The sequence below is a fragment of the Haliaeetus albicilla genome, chromosome 12 (genome assembly GCF_947461875.1).
Source record: "Haliaeetus albicilla chromosome 12, bHalAlb1.1, whole genome shotgun sequence".
Lineage (NCBI taxonomy): Eukaryota > Metazoa > Chordata > Aves > Accipitriformes > Accipitridae > Haliaeetus > Haliaeetus albicilla.
The window spans coordinates 9,254,594-9,273,922 of NC_091494.1; the positions used below are offsets into that span (position 1 = coordinate 9,254,594).

Below are 19,329 nucleotides of genomic sequence, written 5' to 3' on the forward strand. Positions count from 1 at the left end.
ATTACTTCCTTGCACATGTTCCTCTAGAAGAGTGCTGCATGGCTGAAATGACAGTTCCTTAAAAACAGAAACATCTGAAAGTTTTACCTCTTAAACGTAACAACTAAGATGACTCCACAATAAAAGATTAGTTTGTTCGTATCAACTGTAACGTGAATAAAACCGCAGCTGAAATATTTTCTTTCCTGGCCTTGCATTTACATAACATGAAAGAGAAGACCAAAACCATACTATTCACCATAACTGCTTTTTAAAACTGATCCCATTTTACACTTTCTATGAACTGTCTTGATTTCAAGTTGATATTGCCCCTTCGCACTGTTACTACCTCATAACATTTATAACTACTGAAATTTCACCACTCTAAAAAATTTAATGGTTCTTTTCTAACAATTCATATTGGATCAGTTAAACATTAGGCAACTCAAGTTTTGGTTGTGTATTGGGTCTGGCTGAGATGGAGTTAATACTCCCCATAGCAGCCCTCATAGCGCTGTGCTCTGCATCAGTAGCTAGAAAGGTGTTGATAGCACACCAATGTTTTGGCTACTGCTGAGCAGTGCTGGCACAGCATCAAGGCTGTCTCCCCAACATTTTTGCCCCCCCCTCAATGGCAGGCTGGGGCAGGGCAAGATCTTGGGAGGGGACATAACCAGGACAGCTGACCTAAACTAACCAAACAGATATTCCATATCATATGACATCAGCTCAGATATAAAAGCTAAGTAAAGGGAGACAGAAGGGGGGGGGGCATTTTTTTATCTTCCGGAGCAACCACTACGCGTACTGAAGCCCTGCTTCCCAGGAAGTGGCCAGACATCACCTGCTGATGGGAAGTAGAGAATAACATCATTTGTTTTTCTTTGCTTTCGCGCGTGACCTTTGCTATCACTTTATTAAACTGTCCTTATCTTGACCCACGAGCCTTTTGTTATATTTTCTCCCCCCTGTCCAGCTGAGGAGGGGGAGTGATAGAGCGGCTTTGGTGGGCACCTGGCATCCAACCAGGGTCAACCCACCACAGGTTGGTTCTAGAAGCTGCACATTTACAAGTATCACAGGAAGAAGCAGAAATAAGTTTCAAAACCTACAACAAAATCTACGCTAATAAAATCAATCACTGGGAAGTATTCACCCAGATACCTGTCTTCGTGTTTGGAGAGGAGAAATTGCTACACAATTCTGTGAAGTCAAACAGTGATAGAAAACAGAAAAAATACTACAGTGATTCTTTAGCATGATATTGATTGTTTTCACAGAATGTTCATTCTATCTAGCACACAGCTACGTCCATTTTGCTGATTTAATATTATGGTTTGAATGACTACCCATCATGACAGCACTAGCCTAGAAGCACAGTACACTTCAGAGAAAGTTTTTCACTTGCATTATTTGAAATGTGCACACCTCTGAATTGTGGAAAGCTGCTGTCCATTAGAGAAACTTACCAGCATCTCCCATCGAACTGAAAATACTCTCTGTGACACACATGATGGTATCAGTAGCTTGGTCATAGCGTCCAATGGGCTCTCCCCTGCTTGCAAACTGGCGGACATGCTGCAAGAGGTCATTCAGGGCTTGGCTGACAATGCTGGCAGCTGCACTGACCTGCTTCAGTAACTCAGTGTCATCTGTGGCAGCCTGGCAGGCCCTCACACAGCTCTCCACTGAACGGTCTACCAGTTTCCCTGCCTCAATCAGCTGCTCCTGACACACTGGAGAGCTGATGGTGGGACTCACAACCTGCGTGGGGAAACAACACAAAGCATTCAGAAAAGGCTTATTTGCAAATTTCCTAGCTACTAACAAGTTAAAAGCTACTGCAGTAGATGTTTCATTTTTAACTTAATTGTTTTCCCTAGACAAAAAACCCTGAAAGGGAGTATTTAAATAGGTAGCTTCAGATATCTAGATTAGGAATCTGGGCTCTGCATATTGTTAATTTAATATCTAGTTAGATTCTGAGAATGGAGGCCCCCACCTTGTTTCATGCTTCTTCAGCAGCTACTCAACTGAGAAAACACTAGACAGTAGTTCTGGAGGGCAGGCATGGGCCAAACTCCTCCAGAGTAACTGCGTCCACTGGCAGAATCCTGTACCCGGGAATTCCAAATAAAATTAAATCTTAACTAGAATTGGTCTTGTAAAGCCTTCTTATATCAGCCTTTTGTTTGTTTGTTTAAATAAAAGTAGTGCTTGGCACAAGCCAAACAACCTTCTCCTTCTGAAGCCACAAGACAAGTAATAAACTCTGTAATCTACAGATTAGAAACAAACAATACTCCCCCATTTTATTCAGGCATATCCGGACAGCTTTTAGCAACGGGAAAACTGTGCATATCTTATGAGGAAAACAGAATGCCACTGCGTGTCTTATGCCATATTGAAGAAATTCACAGGCAGTATGAACATCAAGTCCAAATAATGAAAATTCATATATATGCATTACAAAAAGCCCTTGCAGCCAGAGAAATAAAGTAGAAAATATTGAAAATTTAATACCTAATATTGGCTATCAATTTTAATATAAACCTTCTGGATGTTTCACAACAGTTGAATACCCATTTCCCTGCAAAAGATGACACTGCAGACTTCAAAAGCAGGATCCAAGTAGGAAATGCAAACTGTTTAATTTTTAAAATTAAATACTTTATTTATTTATTTTTAAGACAAAAAAGGCTGCAGAAGATGTAATGCTCCAATTGCAGACTTCAGAATTTGAGGTCTGATCTCAACTCCTTTGTAATTTGCTTAGACTAAAAATCAGTACTTGGCCAAAAGCAATGGATCTATTACAATGACTTGGCTACTGTAAATTAGTGCAAATATATTTAAAATCAATGATCACCAACTAGATTTTATTTTCAGCAAGAATACCAGCTTTTAATTATTTAGCTTTAGATGAGGTGAACCCATCCTAATACTAGGCTTTATTAGAAAACTTAAATAATCCCCCAGACAAGCTGTGCTTCTTGAACTAATATTTTTTAGTTTTTTATTTTATCAGTATTAGTAACCAATCAGATGGGCTCTTATCTGTGGAACCTTCTTTGGAGATTACAGCAACACCTCACATCCTCTGGGCTCCCGATTGCCACTGTTATGGGTGACAATTTATTAATCAACGACTTTGATATTGCATAAATATAGATCTATGATATTAACACAGCATGTTGTCTGAGACTGTTGGAAATACATAATAGCATACACTTGAAACGATGTCTTGCCACCTCACGAACATTGCTAGCCTCACCTTTGCACAAGCCACAAGCTGGGAAGTAGAGAGTGCACACTGTGTAGCAGCAGCAATGACCCTGTTCTGCAGGACTGTATCCTCAGCCACCTGTGCTACATTCTTGGCCTTCAGCACTAACATGGCAGCAGCATTTGCAACAGCTTTGGCCAGACTCATCAGAACATCCTGGTTAAAATAAAGGGAAAACTCAGTCTTATGAACAAAAAAAAGTATATACTTTGTTTATATTAAGATAAATCTCCTGAAGGTAAGAAGTTCTCTTGTATCAAAAGTTAAACATTTTGTTTCATGTAAAGCAGTAGACATTACTATTACTCAGAAAACTCAACAGTTTTCTGGTCTCAGTACAACCATTTCTCTATCTACATTATCAAGTTACTGGACTGAATGAGTATGGACTGTCAAATTTTGAACTGGCTCAGAGTCCATAAGAACAATCTTCACTTCCTGAGAATACACTATTAGTATAAAAACATCTGGAGTTCACCATTAAACATGTGATAAATATCTGCAATAAAGATGACAACCTCAGGGAGCAAACTGCTGAGGACAGACAGTACTTGAGTTAATACTAAATTCAAGTACTTAATTGTGCTTAACAGTAATGACAACTGCCACTCCATTTTTGAAAATGCCATTTCCAACCACAATATTTCCTTGTCCATGACGTAACTATCACCCTATAAATTACTGCTCCACAATATAACTCAAAACAGGTCTTTATTCCAGAACTTTCCCTTGTACAAAAATAATTTAGTTAACTCTGAAACTGCAAAATTAAAACATGCTCATGTGTTAATTCCTGCAATGAAAAAGTTCAGAAAATTTCTTCCTTCCTAATGCCTGTACTGTTAAAATGACCTGGCTTTCCTGTAAAAAGATACTACAGATATGCATAATTTTAACTTCAGAGCAGAAAGAAAACCTTGGATTTAAAAAATTAAGAACACTAGTTTTCATTTTGTTTTTAAGGATATGAAGGCATGATAAACCATCCTTCTCCTTACCCACCTTCTCCAACACTCCATAGCACTTATCAGAATGTTTAGGTTCCTTCTCTTAGCCAAGAAAGAGAGGGCTGCAATACATACTCAACTAGGAATACAAATGAGAACTCTGATGAAACTTGCAGACAGATTTACTAGTGGATCAAGAGTTTCAAATAGCCTGTAAGTTATATTAGCAGACATCTTGCATACAGTGCATTCCAGAGATCTATCTGTTGCTATAAATTACTTCCCCTTGGTTCTGGTGCAAACCTGTTCTTGGCATTGAGTGAAAAAAATCCAAACATGTTTTTAACAGAGCATTTAGGAACAACGGTTTTAAACTGCTAATAGCTAACACCGTTATTAAGTCATACAGGCATTATGATTTGATAATTCTAATAAACTTAAGGAAATTATGGTCGTAATACAATAATTTTCTTCTACTCGGTTTACCAAAAGGTTGTGTAAAATTTTGGTTTACATGCATACATACAGACACAGCAAACTCTCATGTGAAAACCACTGTATTTAATGAGGAGAAATACTCATTGTTTATTAATAAACATTCATTCATTCTTCATAAATATATGGCATAATAGGTCATTAGCTTGCAAAGACAGTGAAACACAAGGAAGGGTAAGGATTGAAGTTGTCTGTGTGCATGTGCAAGTTTTAATACACTGCTTCCCACAAAATCCCTATGGCATTCAGAACAATTGATTAAGACTACGCATGTCACCCTGGAAAACTCAATTATAATCTTGTATCTGATGCGGTGTACTTAGTGAAGATAGGCAGAGTTTTTAAAAATATTTTGTTTGCTGTTCCTTATTTTCTGAGTCTAACTTGGCACTATGTGATATAACTTGCACTCCGTTGCAACTGAAGCAAAGGGGAACTGTGATTCAAACATCTAGTGTGACACAATGCCAAGAATTTGAGAGATCAACAAGTCAAAGGGTATTTCAAATTAGCAAATCTCCAGACTTCCATGCCAAATTTTCCACCTGTAAAATGGAATGACAGTTCCACATCCTACAAGAAAGCTATAAAAGATATTATCTGTGCAATACTGAGGTACTGAAAGTCACCATAAAAGAAGCCAGTCATGAACGTAGTGGTAAATGTAAAAATCAGAGTAGGATTTGAAAGTAAGAGTCTGACCAGTATGCAAATAGCATGAGCCATGCATTTTAAACAGAGGGGAGTACAGTGCAAACGGCTCTCCATGAGGCAAAAAAGCATCTATACGATACACAGAACGAAGTAGGGGTTCCTATGAAATCAGCACTCTGTGATGGTGTAATTAAAAGGAATTTCATAATGGATTAACCTCAATTAGCATTGAGAAACTTCAAAATCTAGCATTTTCTAACTGCACTTTGGGAAGCCTGGTTTTATGCAGTTGCCTCCTCATTAGAAAGCTGCACAGTTCTGACAGTGACAAGCAACCCCCTCATTACCTGGAACCTTTCATCTGTTTCATTTTCTCCAATTTGTCTCAGTAGCTCCCCGCTTGCTTGCCCAATGCTCCCAGCTGCAGTCAAAACTGTCTGTCGAGGCTAGAAAAATGTAATGGTGAAATACATTAATTCAAAGAAAATGAGTTTTACTTGAATTTTGTATTTGCTCGAGGAACTTCTGCATTAGCGTGCAATCAATACATGGTTAAAATAAAATTACACAACAGAAATACTTTGGAAAAATCTTTACTTTTCCACATGCACAACTGCACATCCATAATTCAGGGGTTTCATCTAAAGTGCTCCCAGAGAATGTGTAAAGAACTTTGAAGAACTTGAATAGACATTGCTATAATAACTCCAAGGATAATTAAGGATGGACAGTCAATATGCCAACTGATATGAAACATCAGGACATTTCATGTTCTTCAAAACATAAATAACTGAAGATAAGAGATGTAAGGCAAACTGGCTGCAGACTCCAACAAGTAACAAACTGATCAATATAGTCTATCCTGGTCAGTACTACTCATTTCTGGAAAACTACAACAGAGGGATTAAATTCTCATTTTATATGTCAAAAGTAGACAAAGATAGTAAATAAAAAAAATCATGAGCATCTCTCCACTTCCTATTAATCTGAGTCATAGTACTGTTTGAAATTTGTTTCTAAAAGAGAATACAGTACCCAGATAAATTAACTATTTATTACACAAATCAATTAGCCTCTGCATATAAAACAGAACATTCTAATATCAAGGTGCAAGACTTACAAGGCATAAAGACAGAGACAGATGAAGGAATAAGTAGTAGTCAAAAGAACTGCTTGCACAGGGGACTTTGTGGCACTGAGCAGGTAAGGCTTAGAAGCTAACATTTCTCAAAAAAGCCAAAGCCACGCACTTCAAAGAGGGAACTTGTAAAGTTTCCATCTACCCACCTCTCCTGAAGTAGGTTGCACAGCCTTCAGCAAGTCTGAGACAGCACTGGCCAATGTTCGAGCAGCTTTCAAGAGGTCTTCTCCACTTCCAACTTCATCATCCATGAGAGCAGCAAGCAGTTTCACACCTTTAGACATCTCGGTGAGGTTGGAAGAGATGGTTGTAATTGCACATCCCACAGCAGTGTAATCAGTGTCAACTGGGTCCCCTGTAGAGCAAATGTTTTTTCATGATCAGAATGCTTTAGTGGTTAAAAGGGAAAAAGAGGCAGCTACCACAAGCTACACTCATGAGAGAAAAAAGAGACATTTCAAGTAATGCCTATGAAGTAATTTTATTGTCAGTTGAAAATAATTAGACTGCTATAATTTTTCCAATTCCTATGTTACTTCTTCTACAAGAATTTATCTTTTAATAGAATTTCTCTTCATTCAGTGCAATTTGCTAAGAAGTCCACAGTTTCAGCTATCTTTCAACATTGAAAGAACCCAAGGTAATACAGTATTGTCCCTTTTAAGCCACTCACAGGTATATCAACCTGTAATTTGCTGAAGAAAAGAACACTGTCAATAAACACAATCTCTCTCTAACAACTGTCAGATCAATAATGCATTTTTGTAGTAACCTTGCAAACACCCTCTACTTTGTTGAATAAGCAAGCTACATTTTATCTTCATCAATGGTTGTAGCTTTAGTGTAAGGGATAAATTGAAGATACAAAAATTGTGTTGGGAGGGACAGAAAACTTGTTCCGCACATCAATGCACTTAGCTATTGGGGTATTTTGAAAAAAATTTTTCTCCAGCTGCCCCACACTCAGTCCCTATGTTACTTAAATTAGACTGATAAATAACTAGGAGACTGCAAGGAAATCCTTCCCTTTGAAATTTACCTGCTGTAAGGTTAACAACAGATGCAGTTCCTGCAGTGATAGCATCAACCTGGGAGTGTATTTCGTGTTTTGATTCATCAACCTTGTTCTGAACCCATACTCTTGATGCCTGAAGAGTAATAACAAAAACAAGAATTAAGGATTGCAGTGAGGTTCTGTAAGAGGAGATACTATGTAAATCTCTCGTTCCTTCATGAACATTTAAAAGTGAAACAGAGGACAACAACCAAGCCTTTAAAGTGAAATATGAAAGCAAGCATTTTCTTTTGCTGAATCTTCACTACAGAATTGCTATCACATTTCAACAGCTGCCCTTTTAAGGTAAAGGCCATAAACAGTGCATTCATGAAGGCTAGGCTAAACACTCTTGATTGACAGTCCCCCATAAACAACAGTCTCTTGATTTGTCCTCCTACCATAACCTGGATCAGGGAAACAGAATCATATTTTGTTCTTATTTTTCAAGTGTCTGGAAGGCAGTCACTCCCACCATAAATATTGCCCATAGTTTGCATTTAATTATACATAGGCATATGAAACAAATAGGATTCCAGACATGGTTATGGAAGGAAGTCTGCTACATCTAAACTCAGAAGACTGATTAGAGTGAGGTGGAACACTGTACATGAATTCCTTAAAGACAGCACAGATTTTTTAATCTCATTTTAAAAGCTTTAGTGATACTACTTTAGATCCCGGGACAATGACTAAACTGATCTGTAAACACCCCAAAGCATTAAGATCCATTTCTAAGAGGGATTAGAGAAACTCACCATGTCCTGCCCTAAAGGTGGCAGGTTATCAACTTCACTGAGGTCAGCTTGTGCCTGTTGAACAGCATGCATACTGGTATTAATAGTCCCCATCAAGGCCTGCTGAGCTGAGGTCTGAAAGGCAAAACAAGGAAATGGCTGTGTGCTAGGTTCCAAATGGCACTTCAGGCAGATGCTACATATGCATGAAGAGACAGTGAGTGACAACAATCCAACAATCACACCAGGCCATTTCAGATAGCTAGCTTTTCCCTGGTGCAATGGAGAGCTCTCTAACACGCCTCTCACACAGTCTTATTCTGCCTCTGTCATTTTATACTCCTCTGTACTTGCATACATTTATAAAATGCTGAACTTTCTAAGATCAAAAAATGCCCAACAGACACACAACAAAACCACCAAGCTCTTACTGACTTGCATTCTAGGAACATGAACATGAAAACTGAAATTGCTTCTAGGATATCATTATTGATTTCCTGGAACAGGACAAACCTATAACTCAATTGCCATCAATATGCATAAGCTAACAGAAAACCGAAGGGTTTAGGCAGAGCAGGATGGCTGTCTGTATTGGGTGTCTGTGGCAAGATTTTGGCTGCAGGGGTGGTCTCTGTGAGAAGAGGCCAGGGGCTGACCCATGCCAGGCACAGCTGGTTCCAGATGGCTCCAACAGACCCACTGCAGGACACAGCTGAGCCCAGCAGCCAAGCTGGCGGCACCTCTGGGAAAACATTGGTAAGAAAGGGCAAAACAACACATGGTGGCAAGGGGAAAAAGAAAAAATATTCAAGAAACCACCCTGCAAACACAAATGTCTGAGAAAGTTGCAGATGAGGTGCAGAGCAGAGATTCCCCAGCAGCCTGCAGGAGAGACCACAGTGGAGCAGGTATTTCCCCACAGCCTGTGAAGAGGGCCATGCCAGAGCAGATATCCACCCTGCAAGCCCACAGAGGACCCCACACTGCAGCAGGTGGATATTTCCCTGAAAGAAACTATAGCCTATGGAGAGCCCACGTTGGAGCAGGGTCTTGGCAGAAACGGCAGTCTGTGGAGGACCCACGCTGAAGCAGGCTCTCCTGAAAGGAACTGCAGATCATAGGGGACCCCCACTGGAGCCAGTTTATCCTGAAGAACTGCAGCCCATAGGAAGGACCCATGCTGGAGTTGGGGAAAAGCATGAGGAGGAAGGAGCAGCAGAGAGGGGCTGCCAATTGACCACTTGGGAGCAGGGAGTAGAATAGTCAGAAATGAAGGAGTGAGGTTGAGCCTGGGAAAAAACGGAGGTGGCAGGAAGGTGTTTTAGTTTTTGTCTGTTTCTCACCAACCAACTCTATTTTGATTGACAATAAATTAAATTAGTTTTCCCCAAATTGAGTCTGTTTTGCCCATGAAGGTAATTAGTGATCTCCCTGTCTTTATCTCAACCTATGTTGCGATAAAGAATTTCTGTCTTCTTTCCCACCCCCAGCCCCCAGCTTATTGAGGAGCAGGAGTGACAGAGCAGCTGGGCAGGTATTTGGCAAGCAGCCAAGGTCAACCCACTATGCATACTACACTTCTAGTGGTACGTCATGACCTTAAGCACTGATTATATTCTCTACAGCCTGTTTAGGGTTTTTGATAGTCTTTTAATTTAAATGAGAAAACTCAGCATCAATTTTAAGCCTGCTAAAAAATTCTAAATTGGTGGGCTAGTGATAAGCTAAGTGTAAGCCTTTTTCTTAAAACTGCTTACTTTTGCTAGTCTTTTAACCTTTTTTCCTAACCCTTGAATACTAGTTTAACTACTGAGAAGTAAAGAGAAGGCTGCAAGAGCCAGCTTTAAAGAAAATGAGGAAATAAGTCAAAATGTGATACCCTAAATATTTTAGGGATGCTCAAAACTTATATTCAGTAGGACAGCTGGGGAGTCATACTCTATATCCTCCTCCTGCTCTCAGTACTATGTATAACATGCTCTTTCTGACTACTTGCGGCACAGACAAGTTTCAAATGCAAAAAAAGTTTCAAATACAAAACAAGGAGGTTTCTCACAAGCGGGGGCATATGTCCTCTGTGCATCTGACCAACTGTGACTTGTTGCTGCGGAGAAGGCATGATGCCAATGTTGAAAGTCTCTGGGCCACTGGACCCTGAACGCATAACAGCTGGTAGTGCCACAGAGCCATGCTCCACCTTCCCGGTTCGGTTGAACTGCTGCTGCAAGATGGTAGATCTAAAAAAAAAAAAAAAAAAAAAAAAAAAAAAAAAAAAAAATCCAACAGAGAAAGAATTAGTTAGCTCCTGCAAATCAAGTTCTGCCAGATGTTCTTCCTTTAGGAGTTTAAATTGCATTTCATGACATTCAGAGAAGCTGGAAAATTTAAATTTTACAGTTTTTCTTTCTAACCATTTTCTAACATGCTAGAAAAAACCTAATCTGGGGCTTTTGGCAGATTAAATATTAATAGCACTAACAAGCAGGCACCAAGGAAAGAAGGCAATGTGCAGTTCTGGTATACATGGTACAATAGCTTTACTCCTATAACACGCATGACAGACAGAACCGGAACAAGGTTTATGGCATAACTGCTTTGTTTCAGTTGTATCATAGGCTGATCAATAGAAAATAGAAGCATGAACCCTGTGGAGGTGCCTTTTGCAAGCAATCCCTAGATTTGGGATAAAAACTAACATTCATTCTTCCTTCTTTATACACACATGTATACACAGTACTTGCTAATAATCTGGCAGCCTATCAGATAATGGGCTTGGAGGCAGGATACTTTCAGAATTAATAAAGTTATTGTCATCCACAGTCATGAACCACTTTGTCAGATATACTGCTCATATTTAAAAATGGTTCATGCTTTAACAGTTAGAAGCATTGACAGAAGTTCTGGCTTTAACAGCAACACTCTGCTGGGGAAAAAAGAAATTTCAATTGTGAAAAATCTTGTATTCATCAATTACAAGTTTTGGGCTTCTCTGCACAGCACTTAGCTAACAGTATATTCTGGAAGTAATTTGGAAAGGGTGATGTCAAAAGAAAGCACATCTGAACATGTGTGATCTGTCAAAAGTTGAAATTTCACAGGCAGCTAGATTAAATATCTAACAAGTCTATCTCCTATAAATCGTATGTTTAACAATAAATCAGACTTTCCACATACACACTGCTGACGCTGCCATCCTCAGAGTTCCAAGAGGAGACTTGAGTGGCTCGTTACAGTTTATAAGGTCACAAACCTATTTCTATTCCTTCACCGCAACAAAAGATTTAATATTCCTTTTCAAGACTATGGCCAGCTCTACAGTTATGCTTTTTGCTATATTCAGTTACTCTCTCATCAGAACCCTAGCCTGACCTACTAGTACCAAAACCTTACCTTTACACATGCCACACATCTAATTGGTTTGTCTAAAGTGGTTTGGTGAAATAAGCCAGCTCTGTTCATGACACAGTGTACAATTAAACTGACAGCAGTCAAATTTACTGGAAACCATGGACCTAGCCAACACAAGCAACTAAAACATTTTAATTCCTAAGTGTTTGCATGAAGATCAAAAATCTAATACATCATTTTCAGCTCTGCATCATTACTCCCCCCCCAACCCCCAGCATTTTACTGAATTGCAGCCTGAGTTTCTTTGTTCAAGGGTCAAGTTACCTCAAACTGGTACTACTGCTGGTTGCCTTAACCAACAATTTTGTGACAAATACCTGCTCTTCAATCCTTGAATGAAGCTAGTAGCCTGATGAATTGCCTGGGGATAGTACTTCCTTCTATTGAAATACTCTGTAGAAAATAATTCTTTAACAGTAATAACTATACTATTTCGTTTGAAAAAAGCTGCCACAGCCAAAAGGTCTCACTCTTAAATAAAGAGCATTTCCTCCTGTTGTATACACTCACTTCTTAGGTGAAACAGATTCTTCCAACATGGTTGATTCCTCATCACCTTCAAGCCCAAATCTATCTTTACTTTGTTTCTGGAGGGGGGGGAAGAAAAAGAAAAAAGTTAAACAATGTGTGTTGCTTTTTGCTTTCTCTCCACCATTTCCTTGCCATTTATCAGAAGCTTAGTCAAATAATCTGCAGAGTCTTGTCCAGTGCTGAACACCATGCATTTTGGTAGTGTGACAACATAACCTCCACCTCAGAAGAGGTGCCCTTCAGCATCTAACAGACCAGATTCTAAGCCCTGGCAGATTGAGTGCATAAAGGAAAAAAGCCTGTTGGTGCCTTTTTGAACAAAGGTAAAGAGAAAGTGCTGAGATATTGTCTTTTCTCACAGAAAAAAAAAAAAAGTTCTAAAGACCGAGTGACATGCAACAACAGCAAATCTGGGCACAGAAAGGACAGGTACCATCCCCTTTCCCATTCTCTTCTAACTCAGGAACATCAGACTGACTCAATTAACTAGACCTCAGCTACAAGTCATACTTAGCATCCTGAAATGTTACTACGTGGTGCTACCTACCACTATGAAATACATATCCATAGTAAAGATGATAAATTTAATACTGTATCCAAGTTATATTACCATACTTACTTCAAACCTCTGGACAGTCTGCACATCTGACTTTTTGAGGCAGTTTTTTATAGTGGTATAAGGGAGGTGAATATACTCAAGGGGAAGAAGTCTAAACCACTAGAAACAGGAAACTACCATAAAAGTACTGCCTTGTAAAACCAATCTATTTCTACTTGTGACCTAGTGCAAATATACTGTCTGCTTTCCACCTTGTTACATGATTTGTAGTCTGAATATATACATACTATTATATTTTGAGTTTATGCATGAACTGAAACTGCCTATTTCTAGTCAAGATTATGCCTTGCTTCCATATTAGTATGAAGTAAAAAAACCCCATACCTAGATCAAAAAATGGTAAAAGTTCCTCAAGTTCAGAGCTCCCTGTCAACTGATTAATGACCTATCACTAAAATTGCAGGACAAGAGGGAGTGGGGAGTGTTGCACCAATAATATTTTAGCAGAAAAAACCACACCACCAATCCACACCAGAGCAAATGAGTTGGAACAGTACAAAACACATCAAGAATTAACATTATGCAACTAAGAGTGATAAACCATACTTTAAGGCATGCATCACAGAGATAACTTAGACTCAACAATTAGAAACGGCATGCTTCTCATACTCATCATGAAGCATCATGGGTGTTTTACCACTTAACCTGTTACTAATTCATTCATTTTATAACTGGCTGTGTCAGCAAATTGTAAAGAAGCATTCAAAGGACTGGAAGGAAGTGGAAATGCGCACATCTGTATTCCATCAAGACAGAAAGGCTGCTTTCATTTGGCATTAGAAAGCAAAGCTACTTTTGAAGCTTAAGAGCTAGAATCAAGTTTTAAACCATCTATAGAAACCTGCAGTTTATTTAACATTTATTAAATCTGAGACTGACAGCCTCAGAGAAAAAAGGCATGTACTGTGATGAATTCTGGCAATCCTCCTCAACCTCTGATTTCATAACACTTCATGTTACATCCTACACTGTTCACATGACCAAAGGCAATAAATTCTCCTGAGCTGCTTAGCTTTCTGTCATTTCTTTACTATTAAACTCCATTACAGCAAATAATGATGTAGTTTGGTTGAACAAAGTAAAAATTACAAAGGAATTTTACAAAGTAAAAATTTATCAAAGAGCAACCAGTGCTATTTGAAACACCTCACTTTTCTATACACCTTACTTACAGTATGACCATTCAGCTCCACGTTTCTTGGCAAAACTGGTATTTTCTGCTGTTGCACTTATTTACTAGTGAATATTTTGAATGCTGGATATGAATATCGGCCTTTCCTCTCTCCTGCCAGGCACAGTCCATAAAACCAAGTTTCAAGACAGTCCGGCCTCTTCACAAACACCGAATTCTATCCCTCTCTCTACACAACTGAGATGTAATTCTTTGCTTTACTGATCACAATATTTTTAAAGCAATGTTTTTTTTAAATTTTTTTTCCCCCAAAAAACTTTCTCAGTTTTGATACATTATATATAAGAGTTGCTGGACAACAATTGTGTAGCCCTTAATGTAGTTTTAAATGCTGCTTCCAGGGGATCATTTCTTTCCACCTGATTCACCACTTTGGTCCATAGCTTAAAATCCATAGTTGAAGCTTTGGACTCCCCTCTGCATATACACTCATAGTCAGCAGTTCACCTTCCAGACAGAAAAACAAAGCCCAAGCATGCTGTACTGAGCCTGACCCATACTACCACTACAGTTAATAGCCTTGATATTTTCTAGAAGCACTCAAGTTAATGAAAAGAGCTTGTATTAAAGGTAAAAATGATTAACATCCAAACATAAGGTACAACAATGACTTCATGAGAGAAAAAGAGAACTGCAGCTTGCACACATTTGAGCTTTTGCACTGCTGTACAGTGATTTTTACTGCATTTTTACTACATGTCATCTTAATACTATACCTTCTTTAGGATGATATCAATATAACCTGCAATTAATTGAGAGATCTGTTCTCCTTCAGTGGTCTGTACTGAGTAATAGCTTTCCTGATATTCACCAAAATCCTGAAGGAAGAGAGGAAAAAAAGCCAAACCTCTTAAAAAATGGAAGGCAAATAAATGAAGAAACAGTACCAAATATGAGTGAGAGAATTCAAGTTTTAAAATTATTTGTATAGACATTTTATTATATCCAACAGTAAATGAAACTGCTCCAAGATTCTAAACCAGTCTATATGGGGGGTGAGGGAGGAGAGGGGAAGGATGCTTTTCACAGCTTAATCACAGACATTTCATAAATTGAAATGCCAGAGGACCAGGAGATACTTAGTCTGACTTCATCAGACTCAGTCACTGAAGGATGGAGAAAATTCTTTAGAATTTTATTCTAAAGCATAATCACCCATGCAACTGGAAATTAGATGCAAGTGATTAAAGTGAATATAATTTTCCAGCCTCTGCCTCTTGCTCTACCACTTTAAACAACCTCCTCATATACAAAATACTCTTGTTGCAGTAGTCTCTTATGGACCAAATAATTAACAAAACATCACATTCATGAAAGTTCTTTAAATACATAATAATAAAATGTATTAATGAACCACCTAGCTTTGTTTATATTCATATCTTGCAAGTCACAAAGTGCATTACGAATGGCAAGCACCTTAAAGGTTTAAGCAGGTGTGAATAATGATGTTTTCTTAACTGTTTTAGTGGTTAGGCACAGAACAGATTTAAACAATGTTTTTTGAGAAGATTTAAACAGTACTTTGGGGGAACGGGTCCATCTAGAAACATCAAAATACAGATCGACCCTAGATACCAATATGGGTCAGTTTATTAGTTTAGGACGCAGTGACTCTATACAATGCTAGAAAATTACAGATAGAACAAGTTACATTAAAGAAACTGTTCTGAGTTTAAGTACATCTTCCTTTCTCCTTGCCACATAGATCCTTCTTCCTCTGAATATATACAAAAAGACTACCAGAGTGAAGCTTTTAGGTGAGGCAGCCCAGCGTTTCACAGTTGTCAGTGGCCATTCCTGCAACACTTCCTTGGTCTTCTCATCCACACGCATCACTGAGTCTTTGGTGACACCCAGCAAACGAGGAACCAACTTGTTTTTGCCTTTCATTTTTTCCTATAACAAGGTGCGAAAGATTGTTTTTCATTCAAATAGAGCTTGCCAGAGGAAAAAGGAAAAGCATGGTGGAATATACTGACAAAAGGAAGCAACTGGCATGCAGATGAGGACAATTTAAAACTCCAGGCTCAGTTTGTCTGGTCTCAGACAGTGATTTTCAAACAATGCATTAACATTAATAAGCTCTGGTCCTTACTTGACCTTTACTATGCAGTTCAAAAGACACTCCCTCTTCTCCCTCCTACAGGAAACAGAAGTATTTTAAGGATTGTGCTAACAAATCTCTGGAAGTTACTTTAAAAAACAACAAAAAAACCAAAAAAACAAGATGGCATTCCTTCTAGACACAAGACTTCCTGTGTAAAACCAGATTAGAGAACCTGAATGGGAAACTGGCATCAGGAGGACTGAGAAGTTAAGGTTGCCCATACCATTTCTCTATAAAATTTCTGGAGAGGTAAAGGAAATGAAGGCCCACTGGGCCTGACAATTAGGCAAGAACAGCCATAATTTGTCCCATATTTTGGATTTGAAATCTTAGTTATTTTCAATCCATGGGAACATCCTAACCCATGCAAACATCACAAGGAAGGGTGCAGGGTCAATCTGCATGCTGCTAGCTGATGTCTCCTTATTTGTTGGATATTCTGCCTCTTTAGTTTTCCAAGGTTGCAGAGGATAGGCCCAAACTAACTATCTGCTACATAAAATCATAAAATAGAAATGAATCCCCATGTCCCATTCCCCTGAATTTATGTAGGCAGCAAAGAATCAATTCCTATTTCCGTAGTAGGTCATTTGATAGACTTTTAAAATGACCAATTATTCTTTCCAACAGAAGTTTCATGACACGGTTACTTGATTCAGTTACTGTTTGCTTTAAGCTATGACAAAAAAGCGCAAGATACTAATGAAAAATACAAAGGTATTTTTACCTTTTACCATACAGGTCAGCTACATTGTGTTAACAAATCCCCACTGAATTAGCATCTTGTTCTAAATGTGCATGCTTGTTAGTTTTAATATTTTAGTTACTGAAAACTGCATGCCATAACTTTAGTATAGTTTCTAATACACAACTTAGCTCAACAGCTCTGTTAAAAACTTGAGGTTCCATTAATGGTGCCTAACAAGATGTTTTCCCTTAAAGGAAGCAAGGTGACAAGGTAATTCTTTCTAAGTGTACCATATTAATAGTATTATCCTCTGCACATTTTTCATTTTATTTTCATCTTCTATCTGCTTCACTAGAATTTTTTGATGACTATGTACTTTAGGAAAAGGCAACCTATAGATATTCAGCCATCTACAGAGATTCTGTACTGTTAACTGTGGGAACCTAAGAAGGAAAACATTTGCCTAAGTTTAGCCTCCTTTCCATTCTATATCAGTGGTTACTGAATACTCGGGCACTAATGCTTCAGTTCTGTTTTCACAGCAGAATGTCAGCATCTTGGTACCAAATTGTTTCAAAAGCCTTAAGACCATGACCTGTTTTACTGCAAGGATTAAGAGAAATTAATCATGCAGCTGATGAAGTTGTTCTTCAGGTGCAGTTTTTCAGCAACTCACATTATCATTAAACTTCTAAACAGGAACAACTTATGACTTCTTTGTGAATGTTTTTCTGAAGACAGTACTTTGTTGGTAATCAGAAGAAAAAAGAACAAATGTCAATTTAAAGAAATTAAATCATGACAGACTCAAATTTCTTTCTGGTAGCAGTATGACAAGGATCTAAACTGAAATTATAATCCTGTCCCACGTAGTAACTTACACTTTTTTCCAAATGCTGCTTTCAGACAGAAGGCTGAAAGAATATCTTTGACCTTTGCTTAGGGCAGAATCTGAGGTAATACATAACCAACCATACAATACGGTCCCAGCAAGATCTACAATACCTTAACAAGAAAAAATGACACTCCGTAGGTCCGCAGGGAACGGGCTAGCTTCACATACTTCACTTTGGCTTCTATTTCAGTCATCTCACCACAGTTTTTGTGCTCCTGTAATGACAGTTCAGTATAACTCAGACAGAAACAATGCTTTCTGGAAACAAACAAAAAAGGCTATAGCTTTTATCTGTTTAAGGATGCTTAGTTAATAACCATTACAATAAGAATATTTGAAAAAATACTGGCTAGAAATGTTAGCAAGACTATATCCCATAATTCCTCACATAAGAGAACATAAACAACCTGTGCAAATGGAATGCTCCTCTTCGACCATCATCCATTCTTTGTTACCAATCAAGCACACACAAACCACTTCTGAAACAGTTTACAATTCTAGGTATTGCTGCTATTTGACACCATTAGGTTTCATACAATTAACACCTCTTTGCTCAGGCTTTTTAAAATCATTTAAGAGTCCCAGCACCCCTATTTTTTTCCAGGAACAGACTATTCCTGCTTTGTGCCCAAAACTTCCAATTCACGAGAGCCTCACGTCTTGTAATTGACCATTTCTCATCTGTTATAGGTACTTCCAATGGGCTTTTTTCACCAGTTGCACCGTTATCCACATTTTTTCCATCATATGAACAGAATTCTACAGGTGAGGAAGAAGCAATGATTTTTCTAAATAGTTCATCCTGAAATAGTCATCTAGGTGTGCCTTGTAACTCAATTTCTATTTATAATTTAAACAATTTACTCATTAGTAAACTTTATTACCTGTAAGTAATGACAACTACCAATATTATGTATTCAAACTTCCTCTCAGCATCTGCTCTGCTACCCCAGAGCGTTCTGCTGAAAATCCTACCCCGACGTCCTGCTATTTAAATCCTGTTTGTGGGATTCCCTATCACACCTCATCTTCCCCTCACATTCTTCTGATCTGCTGGTTGCCACCACTTTCGTGCTGACTGATGGCAGCAGGGGGAGCACCAAGAACATGGGAAACACTTTTCTACTCCAGTTTAAGTCACCATCTCGACAATGTTCCACGGAGGAACTGCAACTGCAGTTGCAACTGCAACTCCAAAAGCCCTTTTGCATCCCAAGGACATAGACCGATCATATCTGTCAAGTTCAGCACAGAGAACACAACCAGGATCCCCAAAGAGCAAGGAGCCCAGATGTAGTCATTGCAGATGGAGTATTTGGTGAAAATCACCTGCCAAACCCAAGAATTTTATAACTCAGGGAAACAGCTGATTTTTGTCAAAAAGACAGCTTGCTTATTCTACCTTGCTGTTGTATCTTTGCCCAGTATCAGTGCCCTCACTGATGAGCTTCTTGTCCACGCACTGAAGTATGTAGTGATTAAAGCTACTCATGGATCATATTTGACATGGGCAAAAATCACATGCTATGAATAACATGATAGCAATACTCAGAAGAATCTTTTTTTTTTTTTTTTTTGCTTAAACTGGAACATCAC

At 38.5% G+C, this 19,329-nt stretch overlaps 1 protein-coding gene across 4 annotated transcripts in view; it reads right to left on the reverse strand.

The window, feature by feature from the left end:
- TLN2 (talin 2) overlaps positions 1-19,329 on the reverse strand; it is a 204,711-nt gene that overhangs the window by 85,212 nt on the left and 100,170 nt on the right. For all 4 annotated transcript variants that reach the window (XM_069797991.1, XM_069797992.1, XM_069797993.1 and 1 more), the window contains exons 10-20: positions 17,844-17,948; positions 15,784-15,939; positions 14,760-14,861; positions 12,212-12,288; positions 10,350-10,530; positions 8,315-8,428; positions 7,542-7,650; positions 6,649-6,857; positions 5,709-5,807; positions 3,254-3,421; positions 1,449-1,743 (exon numbers count right to left, since the gene is read on the reverse strand). In XM_069797991.1, the coding sequence (XP_069654092.1) occupies positions 1,449-1,743; positions 3,254-3,421; positions 5,709-5,807; positions 6,649-6,857; positions 7,542-7,650; positions 8,315-8,428; positions 10,350-10,530; positions 12,212-12,288; positions 14,760-14,861; positions 15,784-15,939; positions 17,844-17,948 (1,615 nt within the window). The remainder of the gene's footprint in view (positions 1-1,448; positions 1,744-3,253; positions 3,422-5,708; positions 5,808-6,648; positions 6,858-7,541; positions 7,651-8,314; positions 8,429-10,349; positions 10,531-12,211; positions 12,289-14,759; positions 14,862-15,783; positions 15,940-17,843; positions 17,949-19,329) is intronic.